The sequence below is a fragment of the Neomonachus schauinslandi genome, chromosome 4, assembly GCF_002201575.2.
Source record: "Neomonachus schauinslandi chromosome 4, ASM220157v2, whole genome shotgun sequence".
In the NCBI taxonomy this organism is placed as follows: domain Eukaryota; kingdom Metazoa; phylum Chordata; class Mammalia; order Carnivora; family Phocidae; genus Neomonachus; species Neomonachus schauinslandi.
This window is the reverse complement of record NC_058406.1, coordinates 151027070-151044635: the sequence shown is the minus strand read 5'-3', so window position 1 is coordinate 151044635 and position 17566 is coordinate 151027070. Positions and strand designations below refer to the sequence as shown.

Genomic DNA, 17566 nt, shown 5'->3' with positions numbered 1-17566 from the left:
CACTGTTGTGTCAGTTTATCAAACCCATACCTGGATGACAGTCAATTCAGTTAGAGGATAACGGAGTCCTGGAATACAAAGTCACATTTCCTTTTGAGAAGCTATATACCTTATGATGTACAAAAGTCACATATGTGTATATGACAACTTGCACTAAATAATTGTAGCCATAAATAAAATTCATAGGAATTGGTTCAAAAGCTCACATTATAACCACAGTTATTAAAGTGTATCCTCAGAATCTGTCTAATGTATAGAGATGTTTATTAATAAAAATTTTTAATCTTCATATATGAAGTTTTTATGTTTTCCTTACATTCATAATGATTCACATGGAAACTATCATAGTGAATGAATATGCAATATGATATTAAGGTATGACCAGCTGAAGTTAAAAGTTGTACTTTAATTCTAATCAAAATCATTTATTTTTGAGTTGTATGATTTGACACTGGCTCAGAAACTATGTCAATTTACACAAAAGCTACGTTGAGAAAAAAACTGTTCACAACTGAAAGTCCATTTTAACATTTAGTCATGTCAAAAATAATCTATGATTACAGAGATCAGAATAATGATTATCTTTGGAGTGGAGGGCACTGGTTGGGATGGTAATGAGGAAAAGTTTCTGGAGTACTGGGTGATGGTACCATGGCTATATCCGTATGTAAAAGTTCAGCAAGCTTATACATATGATTAATGCACTTCCCTGAATTTAAGTTATAACTCAAGATAAAATAAAGATATGAAAAAAAGTACAAGCCAGAAAAAAATTAGTTATGTGCTCATTTTTATCTATTTTGGAATCACAGTTGTATTTTTTTATTACCTTTGTCAATGTGGAATAATTTTTAGATATATAGTATTTGCTCAAAGTTCAATGTTAGAAATGATGGTCAGGAAAAATATTTCAGATTGAAAAAATACCTGTCTTCAGCACAGAGGACACATGGTCTCCAAACAGAGGATAAGTCTTTCTAGTACACAAACTAGGTATATTTGGACTGTTTATTTTAGGACGATGAACTCAGTGAATACAGACTAATGTAAGAAATAAAGAGAATTGTATTTAATAGCTAGCTGTTGTTTAAACTGGTACTTTAGGAAATAAAAATTTACTTGCTCTCAGGCAAAAAAAAAAAAACTCAAGTATTTTTGGGGTAGTAGCATCTTATCTGTGGTTAGCAAGTCTTCTTACACAATGTGTAGAGGTAACTTATTATTAATCGTACATATTAAATGAATGCATAGACGCTTTCTAATTAGCTTCTTTCTATATTTATAGAGAGGATAAAAAGGGGTTGGTTGAAAATAGACAACACAGAGTAAAAGGGGTCTTCCTCAAATTACAATTACAAGCCAACAGTATAGCTCACACTTACGAGTTTCTTCAACTCAAAGCTAGTGAAAGGTGGTTTTTGTTTTTAAGTAAGCTAGTCTAGGCCCAAAATGGGGCTCAAACTCATGGCCCTGACATCAAGAGTCTCTGCATGCTCTACCAACTGAGCCAGCCAGGCACCCCAGATTTTTAAACTATTTACTTATCTATCTCGTATCCTCTACGTCTCCTCTTTTACAGTGATGAACAGGGTACATTCTATGGATAACCATAAGAATAAACATGAGGGTTACTTTTCAGTTACAATATTCAATCTTTGTTTTTAATGAGAGAAAAAAATGCAATTCTTCCTTTACATCAGACACTTAAGAGAATAGCAATTTTTACTGTTCTTTAAAGAATGGTCCTATAAGTCAGTGGTTCTGTGAAACAGTCATCATAATCCATAAACTCTAGAAATGTATCTTAAAAGTAAACTATACTCTCTCTTGCTTGTCTCTCAGCCCAAAAGGGTTGAGATAATTTGCACATGATAATGTTAGTGCCTCAGTGAAAATATACAATCAGAAATGCACCTATTACATATCCAGCATACTTTATATAACCAAAATGTATTTGAAAGAAATATAAGATAGATTTTCCAAGTTCATAATCAAAAAATGTTATGATGGGAAACTAAACATATTCTATTCTCTGCAGCTTCATTCTAACATGAATTTCTTGTGGAAAGCATCAAAAACATCAATAAGAAGGGTTAAAAACATGTAACATTCCAAAATCTATGACAGTAAAACAGTCATTTCAACACTGTTATTGAGGTAGCTTTTGGCAACAAATAGAAATACATTCACGGAAACCTACATCCTGCTACAGGAAGCCACAAAAGACGCAGTTACTTTGGTGAGGGCCAAATATAAATCCAAAGCCTTCATACTAGATCAGCTGAAGAACACGACAGGGACTAAAGTCTGCCAATAGTATTTTGAACAAAGCTTTTAGGCAAGTTACTCTAAATACCTACTATCCCAATCTCTGATTTGCTAAAAGGGAGTTACTTGAAACCAACACTAAGCATTACAGGGTTAGGGACATAACGTTACTAGATATGAAACATACCTTGCATGAAACCAAAACAATGGCTATTTTGAGAACATTCATATAGAAAGAAAATTAGAAATAAAGTAAGGGCTGGGAGGGGAGGGGCACAGTTTTGTGGAGATTTGTAAAATTTAATCTTTACAGTGTATCTGGAAAGTACAGCTCAGAGGTAATGTAGAAGGTAAGCTAGGTTTTAAGTGAAACTGTAAAAAGATAGAAAGGAGAAATACCACACCTTGAGCTGTGGTATTCATATTCATATTCATTAGGAATAAAGAAAGGCATTAATATTTCCAGAACAAGAATAATTTGTTTGTAAATGAAGATAATTTTTCAAAGCATAAATGCAGTTTTTCACGATGATAAGCTCATCTTTGAAAAGATGTTAATCTCATCTATGAATTTCTATTGGTCATATGTTTCAGTTAGCAATCATTTGGGCCTATGTATATTGTTGAAATATATATGTAAAACAAGATTAAAACACCAAGTTAATCTCAACCATGAATTTCACTGGTTACATCAATTTAATGCTATTTCATATTGGGAACATTAACCTTTTGTGAAGTCAGAATGACCATTAGAAGGTTAAAAATTACAAAAAGATACTGTCAAGGCTTTAATGTAGGTGAAATAATTCTGTTGCATGCAAATGTCTATATCTTGGATTGCATCAAGGTCTATTTATTTAAAACCTTAAATGAGATACTTGATTCCTGGATTTTAGTAAACCATGATTTAAAAAATATTTGTGATTATACATTAAGGCCAATAAAAAATTAAGACATTTTTACAGTAGTTAAAAAAAATTCTGCTTTTTTAAACAAGCTTCCAGTAAAGCTTCCATTTAAAAAATTCATTTTTTGTGTGTTGAACATTTATGCTACCAAAATTTAGTCATAAAATGAATTTTTGTAATGAAAGTTAAATTTTCTCATCAACTATATAAGAACAAAGCATGTTTTTACACTCTTATCGTGACTGGTGGTAGCAGTGAGAAACTGCTCAGACTCACAGTGAGAAACAGACAGCAACCACTAATGCAAAAGTTGTCCATAAAGAAGCAATAAATGGAAAACAAATTCTCTTTGTAATGCTGAAGGAGTACTACTAATGCAAGTCTTCTAGGAGTGAAAGTGAATCAGCTCCCCTAACTTTTGTAATTCTTTAAAAGTAAAATTCCATAAATGAAACTGCCACAGATAGGGTACACCTGTCAGAAACCTCATTTATGAAAGATGTCTTTAAAAAGTTAGCCAAAATTACCATGAATTTTTCACATAATGCTTGTAGACAATTTTTAAGAGAATGAAATTCTCTATGGAGAAAAACTGAAACCCAATACTAGATTCAAGTCTGTTAAGTACTGAATGCACTAAAAAGGATTAGCAAATGTCTGCAAAGAAGAAATGGCTGAAAAAGTCAACAACTGACAAAGTTTTTAAAAAGCTATGGGATAAATTAGTCACAGATAAAATCCCAGAAGGGACATCAGAAGACCCACAAATATTTATGGAATGAAACAAAAGCTGTATGCAAAAGTTCACAAATGTCCAATTATAAGAAGAATATAGTTCTCCCAAGTAAAGGATGAACATTAAGAAACCTTGTAATTAAAAATACTACAAAAGAAAAAATCTGTTTTGAATAATTTAAAATGCTTTTAACAAAATACTTTGGAAAAAAGTATAAAGTAAATTTTATTGTTATAAAAATATACTTACTCAACTTTGATATAATTTTGGTGTATAAAAAATACATGTGAGCAAATAGTACATAGTTGTTTTAAAATAAGAAAAGCAATACTTTCTTCCACACAATTTAGAGAAAAGTTATCATATGTGTAAATACTCTGGGAAGAAGAGAGAAATACAACAAAGAAAAAAGAGTTTCAACCTTTTTCCATCTCTTTCATAATTTTGAGACAGAACTAGAGAAATAATTAAATTATACTAAGGTAAAGAGAAAGATTTATTTATAATGACTTAAAACATCTCTTATGAAATAAAAATCACAGAAATATAAATTTATTAATCAGTAAATCTACATTAATATTTATATCTAGTCATGACTCATTTTGGAGCTTATAATAGATGTAAGAAAAAGCTTGATGACAACCAAAATCATTAGCTGGGGATGTTAAAAGGGGAGCCATTTTCTGTAGATCAAATGTAGTATGAAGTAGAACCTAATGAAAGTTCTTTTAAAATAGATTATATGGTTCAAGTACTCCCAAGGACCTCAAACACTAGGGTTATATGAGTTTACATCATAAATTATAGTTCTAATATCTATAATATTTTTTTCTAATATCTATAATTAAGTCCATCCTAGCTTGGAATATTTTAGGGAAGCTAAGGAAAATGCATTAAAACTGGTGTCTATTAGTTTATTCCATTTACTCACTGTTAACAAGAATGTTGTCAGAAGGAAAAAACCTAACATCTAAACAGTGATAAAATTTAATGAAATATGAATGCAAAACTTCAAAAAAACTAAGTTCAAACTTAGAGTCATACACTGGTTAACTAAGTTAAATTAAAGCCAGCATCTTACAAGAAACTCAGCAATAGGCAGCAAAATGCAGTGGTAAAGGGCATGGGCGAAAGGATCCGTTTCTGTCATTTATTTTATGTGTGACTCAGGAGAAATTACTTCCTGTCTGTAGACTCATCGTTTGTCTCTCAAGTACAGATAATCGTAATGCCTGACTCTTAAAGGTTATAGTGAAGTAAGCATTGCATTGAAACATCAAGTAGAATCCTTGACACAAGGGAAGCACTCACTCGACGTTAGCTATTACTGCTCCTCTTACGTTCTAAGTGCAGAAAGGTGGCTCAGGCACTGGTATAGAAGGCCAAAGAAAGACGACACGTTAAGGAAAATGATTATGAAAGTTTTCACAAAAGAGAAGGACTTAAGTGAGACATTAAAAGACAGATATGATTCTTGGGAGTTTTTTTACATTAACAATGTTGAACACCAAAGAAAAATATTTTTATAGGATCCATAACCTCTCCAATGTAAAGTTTTTATGACTAAAGCTCTTTGAAAGGCTAAGCTGGAAGAAAGCTGTATTCCACGAAAGTTGAAAATGCATATATAAACAAGGGCCACAGAAAAGAACATACTAAGCATTACTGGGGTAAACAAAATAATTTGAATAACAGTCTTATGTAAAGAAACAATTAGTGGTAAGATTTGAAATATAGGTTGAGGTCAGCTCATGGAAGAAGATGCATGTTGGGTTAAAAGACACAAATTCTGTCATGTTAAAAATCGAGCATTATTACAGATGCTGAACAGAGTTCCAAAGTAGGATGTTAAAGCCCAAATGCATGCAACATTTTAATTCATATGGTAGTATTAAATTGTGAATCACTTGGGTCTTTTCAATTGAAATGGTAACAAAGAATACTTTAGTTGTAATCATTTCAGTTTCCTTCAGCTGTAGTAACTCAGTATTCAGGTACCAATATATTTGTTCTTCAAGGACCACCCAGCAACTATCTCACTGAGGAAAGCAACTAAATTTTCTTTTTATAATTTCCCAGGTTCGATAACGTTCTGAAGTCTGGGAAGTCTTGGTCACAATATGCTCTACAAGCAGGGGGAGTGGGAAAGGGAGAAGCAGGCTTCCTGCCAAGCATGGAGCCCGATGCAGGGCCCGATCCCAGGACCCTGGGACCATGACCTGAGCCAAAGGCAGACGCTTAATGACTGAGCCACCCAGGCGCCCCCTGACTGATGTATTTTAAATAGAAACAATCATAAACACTACAGTTAATAATATGTGGCAGATGATATACCAGCATTTGAAGAACATAAGGTTCTAAAAATATATATAACCACTTAGATAAGTGTAACCAAATTTATCAAATTATTAATGTACTTAAGTTATAGACACATTTAAAACATTTTACTTTTTTATAATCCTTATTTCAGCCTATGAAGGAACACTTTTCAGCATAGGTAAATTCTTTAAAAATCTGCCTTTATAACCTTTTATCCCTATATAACCTGTATCCTTATAACCTGTTTCTCTCCTGCTCTTTTAGCTTGAGACAAGAACCTAAACACCTCTCAGGGAATGAGGTTGTGTAAGACAGAGGAAAATTATTCAGGCCAGACTGTGCTTCAGAACTTCAGTATAAGTCAGGGAAAAAATAGTTGAACACATCGTAAGAGAATCTCAGAATGAGGTGAAAGGAAACTGGGAGATGATCTTGTCCAGGAATTAGCAGCTGGAAGCTAGGAAGATCAGTAGGCAAGGAGGAAGTAGGTAAAGAGGACAGAGGGTCAAAAGAGGAACTCAGGACAATATAGAGCTGGGCATGAACTCTGAATAAATAAAATGTTTTGTATGTTCTCTTGTCTTTTAGTGGATCAGACCTTTTGAGAGTAATAAAGTACAAATTCAAATAAGTTATCAGTAACTTAATACAAGTTTTATTTCACATTTTCTGAATCATAGATTCCAAAAGTACAACCACTATCAACTGCAAGTCTGTAAGAATTTTGAACTTAAAAAAGCCTCCACTGAGGGGGTTCTTGCTAGGGAGCAGGGAAGTATGGGGATGGAGGACACTTACTTGCTGTCATAGAGATTTTCACAATGTTTGAATTTTTGGCATTAGAAAACATTAGCATTTATTAAAATCTATTTTTGGAACTCTTTGTTTGAAAGACTTGGAAACCATTAATCTCATCTGCTACACAAGGTGTGGGCCTTGAAGTGGCACCTCATGATCACTCAGTATCAGTGTCCTGCTCCATCACTTGGGAGCTTGGTGGAATGTAGAATTGCAGGCCCCATTCCAGACCTCCCAAGTCAAAACCTGCACTGGAACGCATCCCCAGGTGATTTGTATGCACATTAAGTGTAAGAGGCACTGGTCTAATTCAACACAAATCATAACCCCCTCTAAGCCTTTTACATGGTTGATCAGCCTCTGCTACATCAGCAGTGGGGGCGGGGGGGGGGAGGAGGCTCAGTACCTCCTAAGATAATCAACATTTTAAAAAATAAACTCCTCATCTCCACCTGCCAAACCCAAACTAAATCCTCCCACAGTTTTCCTTCCCTCGGTTAATTTCATCCTTCCAGTTGCTCAGGCCATACAATGGAATTATCCTTATCTCTTCATCTCAAATCCCATGTGCAATCCATGTGCGACTTCTCCAGGCTCTACCTCTAAAATACCTCCAGAATCTGACCACTTCTAATCACCTCCACAGCCACTACCATCAGCCAAGCCACCATCATCTCCCGCCAAGATTAGTACAATAGTCACAGACCCTTGCCCTTCCCTGCCTGCAGTCTATTCTTTATATATTGGCCTGAATTATCTGCTTAAATATAAACTGGATCCTGCCATTCCTCCAGCTCAAACCCTGAGGGCTTCTCATCTGATGAAGAAATCAACCCCTCAAAAATTAGAAAGGTTTCATATCACATATTTAGTCTATTCAAATAATAGAAATAATCCTTAACATGACTGTGTTAGAGATCAGTATCAAACTCCCACTTGTTCTTCGGAACTGTGACTCTCTTTACTTTATTTATTTATTTATTTATTAAGATTTTATTTTACAGAGAGAGACACAGCGAGAGAGCGAACACTACTTTAAAGGCATAGTTCAGCTCCTTTCCAGTGTGTATTTTTAGTCCCTCCTGGTGATCCCTTCTTTTTGCAGGTAGATATTGCGTAAACAACAAAACCATTATCTCAAAATTCTGCAGGTGTGGATTATCTTCCCCCACAACCACATCTCACTCAAAATAATAGCCAAACCCTTCACAATGGCCTAGCGGGTTCTTCCACGTCTCTCACCTGCGGCCTACCACACTGCCTCAGGCATAGAGCCATGCTTTGGCTGTCGCTGGCTTCTTTAGTACACTCCCACTTCATGATCCTTGTGCTTGCTCAGTGAGGCACCCTCTCTTATGAGGCCATGATGTCCCTCTCTAACTCCCCATTTCCTATCTTCTTCCCTGCCTCCACAACACGTATTAGAATAAGAATGGAGCACTGGGTGTTATACTCAAACAATGAATCATGGAACACTACACCAAAAACTAATGATAGAATATACTAGAACATTGAATAATTTTTTAACTGTCTCTTTCTCTCCCCCATTAAGTCTAAGTTCCATGAGAACAGGGATTTTTCTTGGTCTTGACATACATACCCAATACCTAGAAAAGTGCCTAATGTGCAGTAGGCTCATAAAAAACATTAGTTAAATAATGAACAAATAGCCCCATTTATTCTTAGACTTTTCTAACTGAAAGATCTTCATTCTATTGAGCTGCAATAAGTGTCATTGTAATATCCACTAGTTTAATAATCTTAGGTCTGTTCTTAGTTTCAGGAGGAATAAAACTATTCCCTGTGACACATGATAAGCCAAGTATTTAAAGAATGGTCCTATGTCCCCTAGTTTTCTCATCTTCAGATTTAAGATCTTTAGTTATTTCAGTCTTACTGTTGTTCTTCAAAGGTATTTTTTTTTTTATTGGCTGCATTTTGGATTTTTCTATTTTTTTATTTTCTCTATATAAATTTATATTTCCATATATAAATATTATTTATATATAATTTATCTATCTATCGATTGATCTATCTATAATTTTTTTAAGAGAGAGCACAAGTGGCAGGGGGGCAGAGGGAGAGGGAGAGGGAGCATCCCAAGCAGGCAGAGATATGGGGAGAGCCTGATACGGGGCTTGATCTCATGACCCTGAGATCATGACCTGAGCCAAAATCAAGAGTCAGACACTTAACTGACTGAGCCACCCAGGCACCCCATACATATATATTTTAATAATGAAAATATCCAACCTTATTAAAGATAAAAGCATCTCCTCTCTCCCAAGTACTGTCTTAGGCCCGGAAACCTGTGTTGGGGGAGGTAGGTATTATTACATTCTCTCTCATTCTCCCTCAGTCCATCAGGGAGGAGTCTCTTTATCTTTAATTTTCAGTACTTTGACCATATTATGCCTAGATGTAGTTTTCCTTACACTTATTTTGCTTATATTGGGGATAGGGTACTGGGTTTCTTGGGTCTGCTGGTTAATGACTATTGTTAATTTTAGAAAAGTCTCAAGGGTTATCTGTTTAAGTTATGCCTTTGGTTCCATTCTTTCTTCTACTTATACATACATTAGACCATTTGACAGTAACTCACATGTTTTTCAGTTTGTTCTCTTTCTTCTTCCTTTTTTTTCTATTCCTTTTTCCTCCTCTCTGTGCTTCAGTTTGGGTAATTTCTATTTAGCTATGTCTAAGTTCACTAATCCTATCTTTTGCTTTGTCCATTTGCTGTTATAGCTACCCAACAAGTCCTTAACTTCAGATATTGGTATTCAGTTTTAGAATTTTAAATAGACATTTCTATGAAATCTCCATCTTTTCAACATTCTTCTCTAAAGTACTAATAACAGTTATTTCAAACTCCTGTATACTCATCTCAACATCTCAGTCATCTGCAGGTCTTTTACTACTAGCTAAATTTTCTCCTGACTACGGGTCTAATTTCGTTGCTTGTTTGTTATCTTGTAACTTTTGATTATATATTAGACATCATGTATAAAAAGACTACAACAAGTTAATGTTATTTCTCCCAGAGAAGGCACACTTTTTCCTGCCAGGCAGAATGGGTAAGCAGGGGATAATTTCAACTCAATCATTAACTGAGCTAGGCTGTGGTTGGTTTGCAACTTTAGTTAAATGCAGTTCACCTCTGGTTTCAAAGGTCCCAAGGGCAAGACTTGTCCTATATTTGTTGCAGGCTTCTCCCAATAAAATTATATTATTTGATAGAACTATAATGCAAACCACAACTGGGAGCCACCTATGTAAATTAAAATTTCTTAGTAGTCACACTGAAAAAGGTTTAAAAAAACAGTGGAAAATAGTTGTAATAATGTATTTAACTCAATATATCAAAAATATTGTCACCATTATATAAAATCAATAAAGATTATTAATGAGATATTTCAGTTTCTTAGTTCTTCAAAATCTTGTATATATTTTATACTTACAGAACATCTCAGTTTGGACTAGCCACATTTCAAAAGCAGAAGAGCCAAACGTAGTGACTACTGTATTGAATAGTGCAGTTCTAACATGGCTTTATCCTTTAAGGAATGCGAAACTTTGAGAAACTCAAGTTTCTTCTTACCAGCTCCCTCTCCCCACCCAACACTCAAAACAAGCACTGTGGATGACTGTGTGTTTGGGGTTCCTCCAGATTCCAACATGTCACTCTAGCCCATACGACCGATAAGTGTCCCTTGGTTTCCTCCTTTCTACAACAAAATCCCTCTGCTTATAGCAAGATAAGGCAAATAATTGCAAAGGTGAAAGGAGCATCCAGTCTCCATGCACCTAGGACGGGCATTTCTCTCCCAGGAATTTAACTCCTCTGGACCTCTTTGTGATATCAATCTTTGATTTTAAAAAATCAGCTTTATTGTGATATAATTTATATCCCATAAAATTTATCCTTTTGAGATGTATGGTTCAGTTTTTTTGTATATTCTCTTGTACTCACTATACCTCACTCATTGTACAAGTACTCACTGTACAAATCATTGTACATCACGCTATCTAATTCCAGACAATTATTATCACTCCAAAGAGAAATCTTATACCCATTCTTCTCTCCTGTCTTAGCAACCACTCTTCTACTGTCTCGATGGATTTGTCTATTCTGGTCATTTCATATAAGTGGAATCATATAATATGTGGCTTTTTTGTGTCTGGTTTCCTTCACTTTGCATGTCTCCAAGGCTGATCCGTGTTATAACATATGCTTTATTTCTCTCTATGGCAGAGTAATATTCTTGTATGGGTATGCCACATTTTGCTTAGCCATTTGTCAGCTGATGAACCTTTGGATGTTTTCCACTTTTGGCTATTAAGTCTCTAATCCATATTGAGTTAAATTTTTTGATGGTGTAAGGTAAATGTCCAAGCTCATTTGAATATCAGATAGTCTGAACACCATTTGTTGAAAAGACTGTTCTTTACCATTGAATTATCTTGGCTTCTTTATCAAAAACCAATGGACAGTAAATGTGAGGGTTTATTTGTAGAATCTCAATTCTTTTTTTTTTTAGATTTTTTTTTCTTTTTATTTATTTATTTGAGAGAGAGAGAATGAGATAGAGCATGAGAGGGGGGAGGGTCAGAGGGAGAAGCAGACTCCCTGCTGAGCAGAGAGCCGGATGCAGGACTCGATCCCGGGACTCCAGGATCATGACCTGAGCCGAAGGCAGTCGCTTAACCAACTGAGCCACCCAGGCGTCCCTGTAGAATCTCAATTCTATTAATTGACATATATCTATCCTCATGCTAGTACTTTATTGTCTTGATTTCTATTGTTTTATCATAAGTTTTGAAAGTAGGATGTGTGAGCCTTCCAACTTTGTTTATCCTTTCTAATACTGTTTGGCTATTCTGGGTCCCTTGAATTTCCATATGAATAATTTCCATGTGAATTTTAGGATCAGCCTGTCAATTTCTGCAAAGAAGTTAGCTGAAATTTTGGGGCACCTGGGTGGCTCAGTCGTTAAGCGTCTGCCTTCGGCTCAGGTCATGATCCCAGAGTCCTGGGATCGAGCCCCGCATCAGGCTCCCTGCTCCGCGGGAAGCCTGTTTCTCCCTCTCCCTCTCCCCCTGCTTGTGATTCTGCTCTCACTGTGTCTCTCTCTGTCAAATAAACAAAATCTTTAAAAAAAAAAAAAAGTTAGCTGAAATTTTGATGTGGATTATGCTGAATGCAATTTTTTTGAAGGAGTACTGTCATCTACCACTAGTAAGTCTTCTGATCTATGTACATGGGATATAATTTCATGTATTTAGATCTTTTAAAATTTCTTTATACATGGGATATAATTTCATGTATTCAGATCTTTAATTTCTTTCAACCATGTTTTATAGTTTTCAAAGTAAGTTCTAGAGGGGAGGGGGTGGGGGATGGGTTAGCCTGGTGATAGGTGTTAAAGAGGGCACGTACTGCATGGAGCACTGCATGTTATAAGCAAACAATGAATCATGGAACACTACATCAAAAACTAATGATGTAATGTATGGTGATTAACATAACATAATAAAAAAAAATTTATATAAAAAAAAACAAAGTGTAAGTTTTGTGCTTCTTTTGGGAAATTTATTCATAAGTATTTAATTTTTTTGATGAGATTATAAAAGGAATTATTTTAATTTTACTTTTAGATAGTTCACTGTCTAGTGTTAATGTGAGCTGATTTTTATATTTTGATTTTGTGTCCTACAAGTTTACTGAACTTATCTGCCCAACAGTTTTTCAGTGGATTCCTTAGGATTTTCTACATATAAGACCACATCATCTACAAAAAAGTGTTTTATTTCTTCCTTACAATCTGGGTGGAAAATAAAGGAGAGTGACTGAGAAAGAACGGCTCAAGGACAATGGGATGAAAGCAGTGACAAACAGGCAGAGGAGTGCCACAACCCCACAAATGACTGCTGAGGAGCCAGCAAGTGGAGAGGGTAGAGGAGGAAAGGAAGTTTCTCAGGGGTTCACTTTATTGATGGTGATAGGATCTTTTAACATAAAACATATCTTTCACCAAAAGTAAAGCAGGACATTCTTTGAGGACCACTTACTTCTGAAGAGGTAGACAAATGAAGTAGAAAAGACAAATACACCTGAAAGAATCTTCAAATGTTAGAAAATTATTTTTACCCAGAAAGAATTCTACTGCAATCTTTTCTCTAGAGCCTGAGAGAGTAAAATGGTATGCGTTGTGGTCTTGTCTCTATCATTACTTGACTAGAGACGACTGTTCTTTTGGATCCTCAGTTTCTTAATGTATAAAATAAGGCAGCGGGATTCAAAAACTCCTAAGGCCTTCTTCAGTTCTCGCATCCTGAGATTCTACATCAGCTAGCAAAAACAAAACAAAACAAAACCAAAAAAACCCCAAAAACCTTACTTAAGGGATGAATACTATAAGCTACCCACCAAAATAATACAAGAAAGAGAACCTGATATATAATTCAAAGGAAAAACCTATCAACTCAAATAACAGAAAAATTTGAGAAAATAAAATCCATGGATCCCCTCTTAAAGATTGCTGGCAACCTCTAGGTGATAAGTGCCTTACAAAAAAGAATCTCTCCTAGCAGTAACATTTATTGGAGAACAGTAGGAATTTATTTTCGAAGGGTGACACTACCTCATCTGAGAAGCAGACCAGCAGGGTGAATAAGACACTCATACATCTGTATTTCTGTGATTTTTCTCACTTAGTATTATTCGCAACTGTACTTTTATGTCTGGCAGCAGTGCCAACTTCAGTACGAATGATGTATTATTTTTATCATGTTGATTACATATGTTCACCAGTTTAGTTGTCCATAGATGCTTGGTGTGGTCTGCAAATACTCAGTGACAAAATCCAGAGCATGGCATTTTCACAGAAAGTGTTTACTGTGAAATTTCTCCTTAGAAGTTTGCTTTTCTTTACAGCTTTGATCCATATGACATCCACAGTCCTACATTTCAAATAATGGCTTATAGCTAAATTAAGAAAATGTTTCAATTTGATACAACATGACTACAGTAGGATGTGGTAGTTCTGGAAAGAACCTCTTTTTCCTATGTGATTAGAGATTTGGTCAAATTTAAAGTCTGCTAAACTTTTCCAAACTGCGCTTCTTCAGCTTTATGGTGACTCGGTGCTTACATTCTGTTATTCATCAACACTTCACAGAAATACTTGATTTGTCTGAATGAATTTAAAAACCCACAACTGAAGAAAATCAGAAAAACCTGGTTTTAAATATCAAAAGATTCCAAATGAAAAGTATTTCTGCAGGCCACATTAAGCAAGTTTTATTGATCAGTGTACTTCTTTGCAGGATGAAATTGTTGCAAGATTGAACGTAAGAAAATGAACTTACTGGTAAATATCTTTCCTGAGGACAGATCTGCCAAGGGGATTGTCAGCTTGGGGAGCCATAGCAACAGAGCCAATCTTCAAAACCATGGTGTCTTCTTTTGCTGCCTGATTAACTGTAACAAGAGAAATAGACTCATGAAGTATACACTGGGTCTGTGTGTAACTTCATGCATAAGGAGAAATCTTTGAATAATGGCGTAGAGACACATTAAGATAAAAACCAATAAAGGAGGACAAGGAAAAAATTACATTAAAAATAAAAATATTTGATGCTTTTTAAAACTATTTCCTTTACATCCCATTAAGTAGTTTTCTCTTATACACAATTAAAATGGCAATTAAAAAAAAAAACAACTCCACCCCAACATTAAAACATATGATGTTAAACACATATAAATAGTGCTGAAGTAATATGTTTATCAAATTTCATAATCTTAGACTACTACCTCTTTCTCCCAAGTGATTGTCAGCCCTAGGATTTTTAACATTGTGTTGCTGCGTACAAATATATTACTGTCTACAAATATATTGAAGATCACCACAAAGTCAGGAACAGATTCTCAAAGCCATTTAAATTTACATGATAAATAATAATTAAATACAATATACACACACACACACAGTAATAGCACTTTAAGCTATTAACACGTCATAAGACCCAAAGGAAACATAATGGCTGCAATGGTGAAGAAAGAAAAAACCACGGGATTGTTTACTATACAAGGACATTTCAACTTGCTATTCTAGGCGCTTTTTAAGTTTAATAATTTCTACTGTGAAATTGCTTGAGAAGTAGTAATTTCACACCTATGTAAAAGTTCTACCTCCTAATGGAATCTATCACTAAGGTAAGTAATCTCAAAAACAATAAAAAATTAATATATACGTGTGTGTATATATATATAAATCGATTCCGATCCTTTGTACTGAATAAAGCAATGTTTTACCATGTTCTTATCTTATAAAGTTCAATAATTTTTCCATAAATCACTGGCTAATCCAACATCTTTTCTAAGGACTATTTGAAATGGAAAGGGGTTCTTCACTGCCACATTAATTTATATTAAATTCTACTTCTTCTTCTCCAACAGATGATCTCACTGTAGTAGCTGCTTAAAAACTGTTTAAAATTGCTAACAATATACAACTTTCTGGGTTTTGAAGAAAACATGTACTAAAACTCATAATTTCTCTCAAGAAACTATCATCTGCCACAAATGGAACAGAAAAGGACTGGCTGCAAGATCCCAGGAATATCCTGAACAGAACATGCCTACAAAGGCATACAATCCATATTTTGCAAACTGTGGTGCCCAAAGAATGCAAAAGCTAAGAGATTATTTCCAGCTGCTTCAGCAGTACACTCAGTACGGTCTGACTTAGATTAGTCTAAAGAAGAAAGTCAGAATTAAGAAAATCAGAAAAAGGTAGAAGAAAGATATTCAGTGAGGAAAAGAAGGCATCAGAAGAAGATGCACACAAAGGAAGTGGCAAAACAGCTGGGAGGTGGAGGTCAGAAGGACAGAAAAAGGGAAAAAAGAGGTGAGCTATCACAATAAATATTAGCATGTGGATGCTACAATAAAGACAGTACCTTTAAATGTCCACAGCAAAAAAGATCAAACGGAAAACTACTTCTCATGCAGCTGTACTATTTTCAAATGACTAGAGGTCTGGCTTGATTATAGGTCCTTATTCTATGAACACTGTTTACATTTCACAGATCTTGCATTTTATGCCAAGCTTATCAAATAGTTCCATGTGGGTAAAACCTCTGATTAAGCAGCAGGCATCAATTAAATCAATAAATAGTAAGCCCGGAGAATAGACCATACCACAAAAAGTGCAATTAGTGTACTTGCTAACTGTTCTCCCAGGCTGCAGATACTACCCACCATATGAAAGCCTGAAATGTAATAGAAACACTGCAGTAAATGAGGTACATATGGAAGAAAAATGACGTACTTGGTGTTACATACAAAGCCAGATCCAAGAACAGAATTCTGTTTCTGTTAGAGCCAAAAGTGTTCTCACTAGATTATACTGACTATAAAGTTATAATAATAAAAAAAAGCACTTAATGCAGATCATTCACAAACTAAATAAAAATAATCTTATTATAGAAGGTATCTAGCTTATCAAAATCTACCTCTGAGATATAAGAAAAAATAATAAAAATAAGTATTTATACAAAAAAATGCCTTTATTCAGTTCGTTAGTTACTTTATAATTGGAAAAAAATAAGCTTCCCCTTTTTTGGTTTATTTCACCTGCATTCAATAGTTGGACCATATGAGGAAATGTTCCCTCTAGATGCATTTTCAACATGAAAATGAATGCCTTCATTCTTTGCTTGAACTGTATTTTTTAAAATTTAGGCTCATGCAGAACTACTTACTCTAGAAGACTCATACTAGATCCAAAAAACAGTCCACTATTCTGAAATAAATAGCTTAAACTGGAAGTCAAACACTTGTAGATTCAGGATCCTGATAATGTTTGCACATAATGCAAACAATATTCAAGTTGAAAACCAGACTTTCAATATCATTTGTTTAAATAAAATATTAGAATGTTAAATATATTTTTCTTATTATTAACTGATTTTACACATGAACTATTAGAAACTTTTACATTTAATGTAATTGAAATGTAAGTCTGAAAGATTTTATCTTTTCTTGGGGCAAGAGAGTATGTACTGAAAATGAAAATGTTATGAACAACTCTGAAGTTATGAGCTTAAGTAACCAAAAGATTAAATAAAGAGGAGAATTTCCCTGCAATTGTCAGATAACATAAGACTGTTGCTTATAAATTAGTTTTCTTAAATCCAACAAGAAATAAAAGTGTTTTGGAGACTTCAGCTTTTTTTTAAGATTCTCAGTATAAACTTGACACAGTAAAACATTTAAAGGCTCAAGAGTATTTGAACTTGCCACTGTGCAATGTTATACTTTTATAAAGTCCTAACTGTAGTGAGAACCCTACACAAAGCTATTAACAAAAGGTTTTAATAGTTATTGCCGTATTTGCAGTACAGAAGAAGACAGAAAGAAGGTTCAAAAAAACCTTGTGACCGTCATGTTTACTAATGGGAAATATAGTTGCATCTATTTTGCCAATTAACTCTGATCTACAGGCACAAATTGCTTGGAGATATTGCTTATAAT

General features: G+C 34.6%; 1 protein-coding gene across 2 annotated transcripts in view; it reads right to left on the bottom strand.

The window, feature by feature from the left end:
- VPS13B (vacuolar protein sorting 13 homolog B) overlaps positions 1-17566 on the bottom strand; it is a 762353-nt gene that overhangs the window by 310823 nt on the left and 433964 nt on the right. For both annotated transcript variants that reach the window (XM_021688693.1, XM_021688692.1), the window contains one exon: positions 14398-14509. In XM_021688693.1, coding sequence (XP_021544368.1) covers positions 14398-14509 — 112 coding nt within the window. The remainder of the gene's footprint in view (positions 1-14397; positions 14510-17566) is intronic.